This window comes from Pseudophryne corroboree, chromosome 6 (genome assembly GCF_028390025.1).
Source record: "Pseudophryne corroboree isolate aPseCor3 chromosome 6, aPseCor3.hap2, whole genome shotgun sequence".
Classification (NCBI taxonomy): Eukaryota; Metazoa; Chordata; class Amphibia; order Anura; family Myobatrachidae; genus Pseudophryne; species Pseudophryne corroboree.
In genome coordinates, this window is record NC_086449.1 from 371,826,378 (window position 1) to 371,842,930 (window position 16,553).

A 16,553-nucleotide genomic window follows, 5' to 3' on the forward strand; every position below is an offset into this window, starting at 1 on the left:
GGCTCTATCGATTTTCTTCCAAAAATAGAACTGGCTTCACTGCCTGAAGTTCAGACTTTTGTTAAGGGAGTGCTGCATAGTCAACCCCCGTTTGTGCCTCTAGTGGCACCGTGGGATCTCAACGTAGTGTTGGATTTCCTGAAGTCGCATTGAGTTGAGCCACTTAAATCCGTGGAGCTACAATACCTCACGTGGAAAGTGGTCATGCTGTGGGCCGTGGCGTCGGCCAGGCGTGTATCAGAATTGGCGGCTTTGTCATACAAATGCCCTTATCTGTATTCTATATGGATAAGGCGGAATTGAGGACTCGTTCCCAATTCCTTCCTAAGGTGGTATCAGTTTTTCATGTGAACCAACCTATTGTGGTGCCTGCGGCTACTTAGGACTTGGAGGATTCCAAGTTTTCTGGACGTAGTCAGGGCCCTGAAAAGTATATGTTTCCAGGACGGCTGGAGTCAGGAAAACTGACTCGCTATTTATCCTGTATGCACCCAACAAGCTGGGTGCTCCTGCTTCTAAGCAGACTATTGCTCGCTGGATCTGTAGCACGATTCAACTTGCACATTCTGCGGCTGGAATGCCGCACCCTAAATCTGTGAAAGCCCATTCCACGAGGAGGGTGGGCTCTTCTTGGGCGGCTGCTCGAGGGGTCTCGGCTTTACAAATTTGCCGAGCTGTTACTTGGTCGGGTTAAAACACTCTTGCAAGAGTCTACAAGTTTGATACCCTGGCTGAGGAGGACCTAGAGTTTGCTCATTCGGTGCTGCAGAGTCATCCGCACTCTCCCGCCCGTTTGGGAGCTTTGGTATAATCCCCATGGTCCTTACGGAGTCCCAGCATCCACTTAGGGCGTTAGAGAAAATAAGATTTTACTCACCGGTAAATCTATTTCTCGTAGTCCGTAGTGGATGCTGGGCGCCCATCCCAAGTGCGGATTGTCTGCAATACTTGTATATAGTTATTGCCTAACTAAAGGGTTATTGTTGAGCCATCTGTTGAGAGGCTCAGTTGTTATCATGCTGTTAACTGGGTATAGTATCACGAGTTATACGGTGTGATTGGTGTGGCTGGTATGAGTCTTACCCGGGATTCAAAATCCTTCCTTATTGTGTCAGCTCTTCCGGGCACAGTATCCTAACTGAGGTCTGGAGGAGGGTCTTAGTGGGAGGAGCCAGTGCACACCAGGTAGTCCTAAAGCTTTCTTTAGTTGTGCCCAGTCTCCTGCGGAGCCGCTAATCCCCATGGTCCTTACGGAGTCCCAGCATCCACGACGGACTACGAGAAATAGATTTACCGGTGAGTAAAATCTTATTTTTACTGACCCTAGGGCATATCAAAGACGCTGTCCTATATATGCGGGATGCCCAGAGGGACATTTGTCTGCTGGGCTCTAGAATAAACGCAATGTCGATTTCTGCCAGAAGGGTCCTATGGACTCGGCAATGGACAGGTGATGCCGACTCTAAAAAACACATGGAGGTGTTACCTTATAAGGGTGAGGAATTGTTTGGGGACGGTCTCTCGGACCTAGTTTCCACAGCTACGGCTGGGAAGTCAAATTTCTTGCCATATATTCCCTCACAGCCAAAGAACGCACCATATTACCAAATGCAGTCCTTTCGTTCACAAAAAAGCAAGAAAATCAGAGGTGCATCCTTTCTTGCCAGAGGCAGGGGTAGAGGAAAAAAAACTGCACCATGCAGCTAGTTCCCAGGAACAAAGGTCCTCCCCGGCTTCCACTAAATCCACCGCATGACGTTGGGGCTCCACAGCCGGAGCCAGGAGCGGTGGGGGCGCGTCTCCGAAATTTCAGCCACCAGTGGGTTCGCTCACGGGTGGATCCTTGGGCTATACAAATTGTGTCTCAGGGATACAAGCTGGAATTCGAGGTGACGCCCCCTCACCGTTACCTAAAATCGGCCTTGCCAGCTTCCCCCATGGAAAGGGAGGTAGTGTTGGCAGCAATTCACAAGCTATATCTCCAGCAGGTGGTAGTGAAGGTTCCCCTCCTTCAACAGGGAAGGGGTTACTATTCCACTATGTTTGTGGTACCGAAACCGGACGGTTCGGTCAGACCCATTTTGAATTTAAAATCCCTGAACATTTATCTTAAGAAATTCAAGTTCAAGATGGAATCGCTCAGAGCGGTCATTGCAAGCCTGGAGGAAGGGGATTTTATGGTGTCTCTGGACATCAAGGATGCGTACTTGCATGTCCCCATTTATCCACCTCATCAGGAGTACCTCAGGTTTGTGGTACAGGACTGTCATTACCAATTCCAGACGTTGCCGTTTGGCCTGTCCACGGCACCGAGAATATTTACCAAGGTGATGGCGGAAATAATGGTGCTCCTTCGGAAGCAAGGGGTTACAATTATCCCATACTTGGACGATCTCCTCATAAAGGCGAGGTCCAGGGAGCGGTTGCTGATCAGCGTAGCACACTCTCAGGAAGTGTTGCGACAGCACGGCTGGATTCTGAATATTGCAAAGTCGCAGCTGATTCCTACGACGCATCTGCCCTTCCTGGGCATGATTCTGGACACAAGCCAGAAAAAGGTGTTTCTCCCGGAGGAAAAGGCTCAGGAGCTCGTGACTCTGGTCAGAGACCTCCTAAAACCAAAACAGGTATCTGTGTATCACTGCACGCGAGTCCTGGGAAAGATGGTGGCGTCATACGAAGCCATTCCCTTCAGCAGGTTCCATGCGAGGATCTTTCAGTGGGATCTGTTGGATAAGTGGTCCGGATCGCATCTTCAGATGCATCGGCTGGTCACCCTGTCCCCCAGGGCCAGGGTGTCTCTTCTGTGGTGGCTGCAAAGTGCTCACCTCCTCGAGGGCCGCAGGTTCGGCATACAGGACTGGGTCCTGGTGACCACGGATGCAAGCCTCCGAGGATGGGGGGCAGTCACTCAGGGAAGAAACTTCCAGGGGCACTACGAGAAATAGATTTACCGGTGAGTAAAATCTTATTTTTCGACGCACGCCTTCGGCGCACGCACATACTACTTTTGGTGTGGTTTTTTTGGGGGGAGGGGGGGGCGCCACTCTTCATCTTGCCCTGGGCTCCGAAAACCCTAGTTACGCCTCTGGTACCAAGGCAATTTCTGTCTACAGTACCTACCTTTTCCCACAGGTAATGACATAATGGAAAAATTTATCACATGGATTTTTCAGTGAAAGGAAAAGTATCCTATTCCAGTCCGAGATGGAACGACACTTAAAGCGTAGGAGCGTAAGCTGAAGAACTTGTTAAAATACATTTCTACAGCAGCAGGATGTTGTTTACACCTGCTTTCGTTGGACTTGGATTACCACGGCGGTAGTTGCATAGTCCATATAGACCTAAATTACGGTCTTTTCTAAGATATTTTACTAGCCAATCACTTTTGGATATCGGCAGAGTTTTTGAGTATGGCAACCCTGAATGTCACACGAGTTCTCAAATTTTCTTCTTCTATAATTGCGGGCCGCTGTGTGCTTTGGCTGCGGTCTGGCCATGCCGAGGCTGAGTCCAAGCAAAGAATACAGGCTTTGCCTTACACTGGCGTTCTGTTATCTGTTCCTTAATTGGACACATCGATTTCTTAGGCCACTAGGGGACAATCTATGTTCCTAAAAGGAAGTACATTGGACCAGCGTTCAGATCTTTTTAGACTTCAGTCCTTTCGAGGCAATGCTCCAATAACAACCGTACAGAATAAACGTGGAAGTGGACGTGGTATTCAACAAACCACTAACTATTGTCATGACACAATCAGCTGACAAACCAGTGGCATTGCGGCCTGCAAGCACATCTCGAATATTCGGTTGTGGGAGAACGCTTTCAATCTTGTCACTTATCGTGGACATCCACAGATGGGTGGATCCACATTTTATTGTTCAAGGGTTACAAAATAAAGTTAGGTTGTCTACCACTGCCGCAGTTTTTCAAGACTAATCTGCCTGTGTCAGCAGACAAGAAAGCAGTTCTACAGACCACTTTTCCGGCTCGTAGATTCCGCAGGTACCTGTACACCAGCAAAGTCAATGTTTCTTGTAAAAAGCCGGATGGCTCGGTCACGCCGATTGTGCTCAATCAGTACGTCATTTACTCTAGATACAACATAGAATCCCCTTGGCCAGTGATTGCAGGTTTAGATTCACAGGAATTCATTATTTCTCTAACGTCCTAGTGGATGCTGGGACTCCGTCAGGACCATGGGGAATAGCGGGCTCCGCAGGAGACAGGGCACATCTAAATAAAGCTTTTAGGATCACATGGTGCGTACTGGCTCCTCCCCCTATGACCCTCCTCCAAGCCTCAGTTAGGTTTTTGTGCCCGTCCGAGAAGGGTGCAATCTAGGTGGCTCTCCTAAAGAGCTGCTTAGAAAAAGTTTTTTTAGGTTTAAATCTCGGTGAATCCTGCTGGCAACAGGATCACTGCATCGAGGGACTTAGGGGAGAGATTTCCAACTCACCTGCGTGCAGGATGGATTGGAGTCTTAGGCTACTGGACACTTAGCTCCAGAGGGAGTCGGAACACAGGTCCTCCTGGGGTTCGTCCCGGAGCCGCGCCGCCGATCCCCCTTACAGACGCTGAAGACGGAGGTCCGGAAAGCAGGCGGCAGAAGACTCCTCAGTCTTCATGAAGGTAGCGCACAGCACTGCAGCTGTGCGCCATTGTTGCTACACGTCTCACTGATTCAGTCACGGAGGGTGCAGGGCGCTGCTGGGGGCGCCCTGGGCAGCAATATTAAATACCTTTAGTGGCAAAATAAATACATCACATATAGCCATTAAGGCTATATGTATGTATTTAACCCAGGCCAGTTTTCTTAAAACCCGGGAGAAAAGCCCGCCGAAAAAGGGGCGGAGCTTATTCTCCTCAGCACTCAGCGCCATTTTCCTGCTCAGCTCCGCTGGTGAGGAAGGCTCCCAGGACTCTCCCCTGCACTGCACTACAGAAACAGGGTAACAAAGAGAAGGGGGGCATAATTTGGCGATATTGATATATTAAAAGCGCTTATATCAAAAACAACACCTTCTAGGGTTGTTTATATACATTTATAGCGCTTTTGGTGTGTGCTGGCAAACTCTCCCTCTGTCTCCCCAAAGGGCTAAGAGGGTCCTGTCTTCGATTAGAGCATTCCCTGTGTGGCTGCTGTGTGTCGGTACGTGTGTGTCGACATGTATGAGGACGATGTTGGTGTGGAGGCAGAGCAATTGCCGGTAATGGTGATGTCACCCCCTAGGGAGTCGACACCGGAATGGATGGCTTTAGTTATGGAATTACGTGATAATGTTAGCACATTACAAAAGTCAGTTGACGAAATGAGACGGCCGGAAAACCAGTTAGTACCGGCTCAGGCGTCTCAGACACCGTCAGGGGCTGTAAAACGTCCCTTACCTCAGTCAGTCGACACGGGTACCGACACAGATGAATCTAGTGTCGACGGTGAAGAAACAAACGTATTTTCCAATAGGGCCACACGTTATATGATCACGGCAATGAAGGAGGCTTTGCAGATCTCTGATACTGCTGGTACCTCAAAAAGGGGTATTATGTGGGGGGTGAAAAAACTACCTGTAGCTTTTCCAGAATCAGAGGAATTGAATGACGTGTGTGACGAAGCGTGGGTTAACCCAGATAGAAAACTGCTAATTTCCAAGAAGTTATTGGCATTATACCCTTTCCCACCAGAGGTTAGGGCGCGCTGGGAAACACCCCCTAGGGTGGATAAGGCGCTCACACGTTTATCAAAGCAAGTGGCGTTGCCGTCTCCTGATACGGCCGCCCTCAAGGATCCAGCAGATAGGAGGCTGGAAACTACACTGAAGAGTATATACACACATACTGGTGTTATACTGCGACCGGCAGTAGCCTCAGCCTGGATGTGCAGTGCTGGGGTAGTGTGGTTGGATTCTCTGACTGAAAATATTGATACCCTGGATAGGGACAGTATTTTATTGACTCTAGAGCAATTAAAGGATGCTTTTCTTTATATGCGAGATGCTCAGAGGGATATTTGTACTCTAGCATCAAGAGTAAGCGCGATGTCCATATCTGCCAGAAGAAGTTTATGGACGCGACAGTGGTCAGGTGATGCGGATTCCAAAAGGCATATGGAAGTATTGCCATACAAAGGAGAGGAATTATTTGGGGTCGGTCTTTCGGACCTGGTGGCCACGGCAACTGCCGGCAAATCCACTTTTTTACCTCAGACCCCCTCCCAACAGAAAAAGACACCGTCTTTTCAGCCGCAGTCCTTTCGCTCCTATAAAAACAAGCGACCAAAAGGACAGTCTTATCTGCCGCGAGGCAGAGGAAAGGGTAAGAGAGGGCAGCAAGCAGCCCCTGCCCAGGACCAGAAGCCCGCCCCGGGTTCTACAAAGCCATCAGCATGACGCTGGGGCTTTACAAGCGGACTCAGGAGCGGTGGGGGGTCGACTCAAGATTTTCAGCAATCAGTGGGCTCGCTCACAAGTGGACCCGTGGATCCTGCAGATAATATCTCAGGGTTACATGTTGGAGTTCGAAAGGTCTCCCCCTCGCCGGTTCCTAAAGTCTGCTTTACCAACGTCTCCCTCATAAAGGACGTCGGTTTTGGAAGCCATTCACAAGCTGTATTCTCAGCAGGTGATAGTCAAGGTACCCCTCCTACAACAGGGAAAGGGGTATTATTCCACACTATTTGTGGTACCGAAGCCGGACGGTTCGGTAAGACCTATTCTAAACCTGAAATCCTTGAACCTGTACATACAGAAATTCAAGTTCAAGATGGAGTCACTCAGAGCAGTGATAGCGAATCTGGAAGAAGGGGACTTCACGGTGTCCCTGGACATAAAAGATGCTTATCTGCATGTCCCAATTTACCCCTCACACCAAGGGTATCTCAGGTTCGTGATACAAGACTGTCATTATCAGTTTCAAACGCTGCAGTTTGGTTTGTCCACGGCCCCTCGGGTCTTTACCAAGGTAATGACCGAAATGATGGTTCTTCTACGAAGAAAAGGCGTATTAATTATCCCTTACTTGGACGATCTCCTGATAAGGGCAAAGTCCAGAGAACAGCTGGAAGTCGGTGTAGCACTAACCCAGGTAGTGCTTCAGCAACACGGGTGGATTCTGAATCTTCCAAAATCTCAATTGACCCCGACAACTCGTCTGCTGTTCCTGGGAATGATTCTGGACACGGTTCAGAAAAAGGTGTTTCTCCCGGAGGAGAAAGCAAGGGAGTTATCCGAACTTGTCAGGAACCTCCTAAAACCAGGAACTGTGTCAGTACATCAATGCACAAGAGTCCTGGGAAAGATGGTGGCTTCTTACGAAGCGATTCCATTCGGCAGATTCCATGCACGGACATTTCAGTGGGATCTGCTGGACAAATGGTCCGGATCGCATCTGCACATGCATCAGCGGATAACACTGTCACCAAGAACAAGGTTGTCTCTCCTGTGGTGGTTGCAGAGTGCCCATCTGTTAGAGGGCCGCAGATTCGGCATACAGGACTGGGTCCTGGTGACTACGGATGCCAGCCTACGAGGCTGGGGAGCAGTCACACAGGGAAGAAACTTCCAGGGCGTGTGGTCAAACCTGGAGACGTCCCTTCACATAAATATACTGGAGCCAAGAGCGATCTACAATGCTCTAAGCCTGGCAAAATCGCTGCTTCAGGGTCAGCCGGTGTTGATCCAGTCGGACAACATCACGGCAGTCGCCCACGTAAACCGACAAGGCGGCACGAGAAGCAGAAGAGCAATGACAGAAGCTGCAAGGATTCTGCGCTGGGCGGAGAATCATGTCATAGCACTGTCAGCAGTGTTCATCCCGGGAGTGGACAACTGGGAAGCAGACTTCCTCAGCAGACACGACCTTCACCCGGGAGAGTGGGGACTTCATCCAGAAGTCTTCCACATGATTGTGAACCGTTGGGAAAGACCAAAGGTGGACATGATGGCGTCTCGCCTCAACAAAAAATTGGACAGATATTGCGCCAGGTCAAGAGACCCTCAGGCAATAGCTGTGGACGCTCTGGTAACACCGTGGGTGTACCAGTCAGTGTATGTGTTCCCTCCTCTGCCTCTCATACCAAAGGTACTGAGAATTATACGGAAAAGAGGAGTAAGAACAATACTGGTGGCTCCGGACTGGCCAAGAAGAACTTGGTATCCGGAACTTCAAGAGATGCTCACGGAGGATCCATGGCCTCTACCTCTAAGAAGGGATCTGCTTCAGCAGGGACCTTGTATGTTCCAAGACTTACCGCGTGTGCGTTTGACGGCATGGCGGTTGAACGCCGGATTCTAAAAGAAAAGGGCATTCCAGAGGAAGTTATTCCTACCTTGATTAAGGCTAGAAAGGAAGTGACTGTACAACATTATCACCGCATTTGGCGAAAATATGTTGCGTGGTGTGCGGCCAAGAAGGCTCCAACGGAAGAATTTCAATTGGGTCGATTCTTACATTTCCTGCAAGCAGGATGGTCTATGGGCCTAAAATTGGGGTCCATTAAAGTTCAAATTTCGGCCTTATCAATCTTCTTCCAGAAGGAATTGGCATCAGTGCCTGAAGTACAAACTTTTGTCAAAGGTGTACTACATATACAACCCCCAATAGTGCCTCCAGTGGCACCGTGGGATTTGAACGTAGTTTTGAATTTTCTCAAATCTCATTGGTTTGAGCCTCTAAAATCGGTAGATTTAAAATACCTTACATGGAAGGTAACCATGCTATTGGCCCTGGCTTCAGCCAGGAGAGTTTCAGAGTTGGCGGCTTTATCATACAAAAGCCCATATCTGATTTTCCATTCGGACAGGGCAGAACTGCGGACACGTCCTCATTTTCTCCCTAAGGTGGTTTCGGCTTTTCACTTGAACCAGCCTATTGTGGTGCCTGCGGCTACTAGCGACTTGGAGGACTCCAAGTTACTGGACGTTGTTAGAGCATTAAAAATATATATTTCAAGGACAGCTGGAGTCAGAAAATCTGACTCGTTGTTTATATTGTATGCACCCAACAAGATGGGTGCTCCTGCGTCTAAACAGACGATTGCACGTTGGATCTGTAGCACAATCCAACTTGCACATTCTGTGGCAGGCCTGCCACAGCCTAAATCTGTAAAGGCCCACTCCACAAGGAAAGTGGGCTCATCTTGGGCGGCTGCCCGAGGGGTCTCGGCATTACAACTTTGCCGAGCAGCTACGTGGTCAGGGGAGAACACGTTTGTAAAATTTTACAAATTTGATACTCTGGCTAAGGAGGACCTGGAGTTCTCTCATTCGGTGCTGCAGAGTCATCCGCACTCTCCCGCCCGTTTGGGAGCTTTGGTATAATCCCCATGGTCCTGACGGAGTCCCAGCATCCACTAGGACGTTAGAGAAAATAAGAATTTACTTACCGATAATTCTATTTCTCATAGTCCGTAGTGGATGCTGGGCGCCCATCCCAAGTGCGGATTGTCTGCAATACTTGTACATAGTTATTGTTACAAAGATCGGGTTATTACTATTGTTGTGAGCCATCTTTTCAGAGGCTACTTCGTTTTTTGTTATCATACTGTTAACTGGGTTCAGATCACAAGTTGTACGGTGTGATTGGTGTGGCTGGTATGAGTCTTACCCGGGATTCAAGATCCTTCCTTATTGTGTACGCTCGTCCGGGCACAGTACCTAACTGAGGCTTGGAGGAGGGTCATAGGGGGAGGAGCCAGTACGCACCATGTGATCCTAAAAGCTTTATTTAGATGTGCCCTGTCTCCTGCGGAGCCCGCTATTCCCCATGGTCCTGACGGAGTCCCAGCATCCACTACGGACTATGAGAAATAGAATTATCGGTAAGTAAATTCTTATTTTAACTGTATCTCAGGAATGCATACTTACACACTCCAATTTGGCTACCGCTTCAGGCAGACTTAAGGTTTGCAGTACAACAAGCCCAATATCAGTTTCAGATACTACTGTTTGCATCTCATCAGTTCCTCAGCTATTCACAAACGTGAGGTCTGTAATAATTGCTAAGCTCAGGGCTCTGGCAATGATAATAGTTCAGTATTTAGACATCCTTCTCTTCAAGGTTTTGTCGTTCAGTACGGTTTGATTGTTGACTTCAGTATAACAAGCCTGGTCCCGTCTCAACAGATTCAAGATCTAGAAATACCTCTGGATAGGTAGTTAAACAAACTTTCCTGCCAGAGGAGAAAGCACTATGTATTGGTAATCGGGTATAGTAAGTGCTCAAACCACGAACAGTCTCAATACACTTGTGCTTTAGACTATTACAAAGAATGTTGGCGTCTTTCCAACACTCCAGTTCGGAAGACTTCACTTACGTCCTTTTCAGCTAGATCTTCTCACACTGTGATCAGGCTCTTTTACAACTTCATCAGATGGTGTGGTTGTTTCTAAGGGTCGGACTATCACTACTCTGGTGGCTCCATATACAAAATCTCACCAAGGGAAAAGGGTTTGGAGTCTGAAATTGGATTTTTCGAGCGACACATGTCTCAGAGATGGAAGAGCGACCAAGAAAAATTGCTGTCAGTACTTGTCCCGGAACTCGAGGCAATTTACAACGCTCTGCAACAGGCAGTTTGCATATTCCCATCTCCAACTGTTCAGGTTCAGTCAGATAATGCAAGGGACATTGCATACTGCAACAAATAAGGAGAAAGTCGAAATCGCATGGACATGCCACAAGTTGCTCGAATTCTGAATTGGGCCGAATATCACCAAGTGATATTATCGGCAGTGTTCATTCCAGGAGTGGACAACTGGGAAGCAGGTTATCTCAGTCAGGAATTTCATCCAGGAATATTGGGCCTTACATCCAGAAGGGTTCCGGTCGTTAATTCAGCGGTGGGACTACCCACAGGTGAATCTCATGATGTCTCGCCAAAATCATCAGATACCCAGGTATGGGTCTAGAACAAGAGATCCAAAGACAGGGGATGCTCTCACAATAGCGTGGCTGTACAGCCTCGCGTTTCTATTTCCACCACTTCTGCTGCTTCCTCGGTTGCTAAAGCGGATCAAAGGTGAGTCCACAACAGTCATACTAGTGGCGCCTCATTGGCCTAGGAGAGCGTGGTTCTCGGATCTCCGCGGTCTACTCGCAGATGATCCGTGGCGCTTCCACTACGTCCAGACCTACTACAACAGAGTCCGTTCCTTTACCCCGATTTAGCGCGGCTGCATTTGACAGGGTGGCTGTAGAAACCGCTCTTAAGATGAGTCGGTTATACCAACCATGTTACGTGCTAGGAAACTAGTTACAGCAGCTCGTTATCACAGAAGTTGGTGAGCTTATATACAGTATGTTGTTGTGAAGTTAAGAAGTTTCCGACCTCTTTCAAGATGTCCCGTCTTCTGCTATTTTTTACAGGCGGGGTTAGATGGACGACTACGTCTAGCTACACTAAAGGTGCAGGTTTCTGCCATGTTAATTTTCTTTCAAAGGCGTTTGGTTCTCTTGCCAACAGTTCACACTTTCCTGCAAGGTGTCATTAGAGTTCAACCTCCATTTATACCACCTACAGCGCCATGGAACTTGAATTAATTTTTCGATTTTGGGCGGTCTTCTATTTTTTACCCCTTTATAACACGTGGATGTTAGGTTTCTAACTTGGAAAACAGTGTTTTTCCTAGCCTCAGCTTCGGCAAGGCGTGTTTCAGAATTGTGTGCCTTGTCATGCAAGCCCCCGTATCTGGTGTTTCATGATGACAGAGCGGAACTTCGGACTAATCCTGCTTTTCTACCAAAGGTAGTATCTTCTTTTTACATCAATCAACCAATCGTAGTTCCGGTTTCTTCTGAAGGTTCAGGAACTCCAGCCACTTTGAATGTGGTACGCGCACTTCGCGTTTATGTAGCCCGAAACATCAAACAATATGTAAAATGGATGCATTGTTTGTTCTCTATGATGCAGTCAAGATAGGTTGGCCAGCTTCCAAGCATACCTTGGCTAGATGGATTAAGCTGACTACACGTCAGGCTTACCTTCATGCTAGTCTACAACCGCCTGCGTCAGTTTCAGCTCATTCCACATGTTCTGTGGGAACGTCATGGGCAGCAGGTCGTGGAGTTTCTACGACGCAGCTTAGCCGTGCAGCTACATAGTAATAAGTGCACACGTTTGTGCGCTTTTACGAGTTTGATACATTTGTGGCATCAGCATCTAGCTTTGGCCGTCTACTGTTACAAGTGCCAAACAGCTCTCCCGCCCAAGGGGGAAACTTTGGTACGTCCCAAGAGTACTCCAGTGACCCCTAGTGGATGAAAAAGAAAATAGGATTTTGGTACTTACCAGGTAAATCCTTTTCTTTGAATCCACAGGGGTCACTGGACGCCCACCCAGAGCAGTTTCACCTGGCTTGTTCAGTATATCTTATGGTAACATATTCTCACTGATTTGTTCAAACGTTAAGGTGATTGTTATCTATTGTTGTGTCAACTTTCTTGTTGTCCGTTATGTGTTAACTTCATTGTTGTCCGTTATGTTATAATGTTATATGTAATTCTCCATTGTTCATCCTCTCTATCGCTCCTTTTCGGCTCCGTAAAAAACACTGAGGTATCTTGGGAGTATGGAGGGGGTGGAGGGTTACTAATTTAAATATTTAAATGTGCCTATCCCTGCTAACACCCGTCCATATCCCAAGAGTACTCCAGTGACCCCTATGGATTCAAAGAAAAAGATTTACCTGGAAAGTACCAAAATCCTATTATCTGCTGATTACAGTAGGCAGATTCTATTCGCAGCTCCACAGGCTGCTAGCAGAATCAGCCTTCTGCACTTAATGTGCGGATGCCACTAGGACCCATTATGGCCACTTCAACCCTTTGGGATTTTTTTTTACTATTCATTTTAACTTTGAGTACAAATATGCTTTCCATTTTGCCTTTCAAAAAGGCTGTAAATATTTTCTGTTTATCAATTGTATATTTTTATATGTCTATTTTATTAATTAACTCAATGAATGTGTTAATTTGGTGTGCTCATTAGGGTAAGTACTTTAACGTTAGAGGTTTTGCACCCTTGAAGTCGTGTCTTATTCATAACAGCTCATCTTTCTTCTCACTCAGCACGAGGAGAACTTTGAGGTACGCAAGCGCCTGATCCAACAAGTACTGGGCCAGTTTGGGCAGCAGCTGGTCAGTCAGATTCTACAGGTGTGCTGTTTCTGTCTCCCTCCCTACACCTTGCCTGATGTTGCTGAAGTCATCTGGGAGATCATGGTCTTCGACAGGCCGGTAAGGAAAGCTGATACCATAGAGCAGGGGTGCTCAACATACAAACCCCAGCTGTTGTGGAACTACACATCCCAGCCTGCCCTGACACAGTTTTGCTATTAGGAAATGCTAATACTGTGGCACAGCATGCTGGGATGTGTAGTTCCACCACAGGTGGAAGACCACATGTTGAGTAAGCAATGCCGTAGAGTGCAAGGCCAAACAGCGTATCTGGATATTGAAATAGCTCGCTCATACAAATGGTGTATGTCGTGTAGTTGGTTCATATAGCTTTTTAGGAGTGGTTGGAGACACACTATAGTAAAAGAGAAGGTTTTAGTTTTGTTTTTTATTTTGATGTATTTTCCTAAATCATTGAAGTGCAGCCGTTACTGTTGGTAGTAAATTCATGAATTAATAATTGCGTTCTTTCTCCCTCTTCAGACATTTTGTAGATGGCTGGAAACATCTTTGAAAGGCTTACCAAAGGAGACATCAGGGGGAGCAATTACAGTAACACATAAACAGTTAACAGACTTCCATAAGCAAGTCACAAGGTATGGTCATACTGAGCCACAGTCATGGGAATAAAAAAGTACACATATATAATCTGTGTTTAAATATCCGGACATTAATAGAAAAAATTGATTTTAAAGTCCAGACCTTTTACAATTATCTCATGTGACAAATAATCCATAACAGATATTTTATTTAGTATTTATTCAACAATAAGTTTGATGAACAAGGAGAAGCCATATGTGAAAGTAAAGGCACACCCAATTATTCAGTAGCCTTACATTAGGTTTGAGTGATTTTGTCCCGCTTCTTATAGCTGAGGGTATTTCTGTGTGCACAGGTGATTTAAAGTCCTGCAGTAGCAACTCACTAGGGTTGGGGTTATGTATTTCAGCTTGATTCTTTCCTCTTTTTTTTTTTTTTTTTAACGGAGGGGATAAAAAGAAAAGGATGTTGCAGTTGTGCACTTTTTCATCTTAATACTAAATAAAAATGTCAGGCTTTTCTTGAAAACGCCTTGTCGGGCTCTTTTTTTTATTTTTTTTATAAAATATATTTTTTTCCCTATTCTAATGAAAAGATAACACAGAATACTATCAAGGTATCAGCAAGAACAATATCAAGTTATCATTGCCGACAACAGGGGCAGTAGCAGTGGTAAAAAGGAAACAGTCAGTGGATTAGCTATTGAAGTGGAATGAATTAACATATAATTAAAAACAAGTAACACAATGGCGCAGGGAGGTAGGGAACATATAAAAAGAGAAGGGGAAGCGGTGGTAATAATGGCCTGTTACAAGGCAAGCTACCAGTCGTCGGGCTCTGTTTTGAAGATGTTATGCAAGAGCATGACGGGGGTCTATGGCTTTGCCATCTTAGAGGTCATGGTAGCATTTCCTTGGCAGTCTGGTGACCCAGGATACTTTGTAACCATATATACACTTTTGCGTTTAGTGCTATCAATGTAATGCATCATTCCCACAGATGGGAAGGGGGGTGTACCTTCTCTCTAGTATAGCTATAAGACACATGCACTGAACCTGAGCACACAATGGCAGCACTGTTCCAAGCATATGCAAGCATTTCATTGTAAATATACAGACCTCTACAACATGCATACTAGTATACGTTTAAATGCTAAAACACAAAACGACACTAACAAAAATAACTTAAATTTTGTGAAATTACACTAATTCAAAAGCACTACATTTTGAAACTCAATATTGGTTACTCCACTTGCACAATGTTAAAGGAATCTTATGTTTTATAATTAAAATAAGAATGCTGTAATCATGCTGATTTATAACTGTTTTTTTACAGTACTGTTTTTCTGCTGGGAGTATTCTGTAGCATTGTTTATGCTTTTTACGTATAAGAGCATCACTGGCCTACTGTTAAAAGTAAAGACTGTCCAATAAGTTTCTCTGCTGGGAGTTATAACAGATGATGTGTGTTTTGCAGTGCTGAGGAATGTAAACAGGTGTGTTGGGCTCTGAGAGATTTCACCAGGTTATTCCGATAGCTGCGCTCTTACACCACCTAGCCTGTCTTCCACAGTAAGTATCTATTCTGCATCACACATGTTCCATGTGGATGCTTGGGGTGTCTTTAACTGGACTGGGTACTGTGGATATATTGAACAAGCAAATAGAAGATTAAGCCCTTAATATGTAATGACCGTGGATTAAAATGTGGTACTGGAGGAGTTGAGGTTGTGTGGGTATACGATGGAGGCAATGTAAGTCTTAAAAGCTTAGTCTTTTAAAAAAAAAAAAGAACATTAGAAAGTTTTTTTTCCATTCGCTCCAGTTTATCCTTCATGTACCTGCGAAGAGTAATGAATCATTGCCTTGTAAAGCTCAGTCAGAGACTGCAAATATATTTTTTATGCGTAATAACGAAGAATAAACCTTACGATTATCCGGACTCCTTTTGTTCTGGGGGTAACCTTGGTTTAGTGCAGACATTATTATAAAAGGCTTGCTATAATTGCATAAGATTACATTTAGCAAATTAGCCCCATCATGACTGCTGATAATCTTATATCTTAGTGACCGCACTAGATGTCAGATTTAGATGTTGTGTTGGCTTGGCTACAAATTACTTTTCTGTTATATGCTGTACCCTGGGGAGTTTTATTCAGGTTATATTGTGGGTGGACTGATGAGCTTTCATTTTGTAGCATAGTCTTGTGCATTCCTGTTTTACGTATGGCTGACTTGTAGGGAAAAGCAGGTAAAAGGTAGTTATTTTCATTCGTTCAGTCCCAAAAAAAGAGACTGCTGTGTAAGTGGTAAGTTCATTGATTTGTACAATTACAATCCTAATCAACTATAGGGGTAAATGGAACCAACCAGGTTTTGCCTTTTAAAAGCAAGCAAGCATTTAAAACATTGGGCAGAGTCAACGTGATCTGTCGATGCTCGCAGGAAATTACATTTATCCTATAGATGGGGAGATGTATTATAGCGACACGGACCATGCCTCTATAACACTTTCTGCTTCACCTCATTACTGAGGCTAAGCAGGAAGCTACATCGACATGATGTATAAACATCTTGTGAAAACTCCCACCTCTAGTGATCCCTGCATGAGCACACAGGTCATCAGCCTAGTGTTCGCTCGCCATGCGAGGGGATATGGTTTACCAATTGGGGTTCCCGGTCATTTCCCGAAGAAAACGACACCCAAAAAAACCTACATGTCGACTTAATGCTGTGTCAACCTATTTCAGGTGTCGCCCTAGTTACTGTCGACCCTATGATCCACACCCGTTTCTCGGGATGTATTTAAAATGCCGGCGGTCAGGAGACTGACATCTCACATTT

At 45.9% G+C, this 16,553-nt stretch overlaps 1 protein-coding gene across 1 annotated transcript in view; it reads left to right on the forward strand.

The window, feature by feature from the left end:
* The window catches only part of TNPO3 (transportin 3), a 228,239-nt gene that overhangs the window by 194,702 nt on the left and 16,984 nt on the right, over positions 1-16,553 (forward strand). Inside the window, exons 20-22 of the mRNA XM_063926695.1 lie at positions 13,063-13,230; positions 13,654-13,766; positions 15,187-15,281. Coding sequence (XP_063782765.1) covers positions 13,063-13,230; positions 13,654-13,766; positions 15,187-15,247 — 342 coding nt within the window. The 3' untranslated portion in view covers positions 15,248-15,281. The remainder of the gene's footprint in view (positions 1-13,062; positions 13,231-13,653; positions 13,767-15,186; positions 15,282-16,553) is intronic.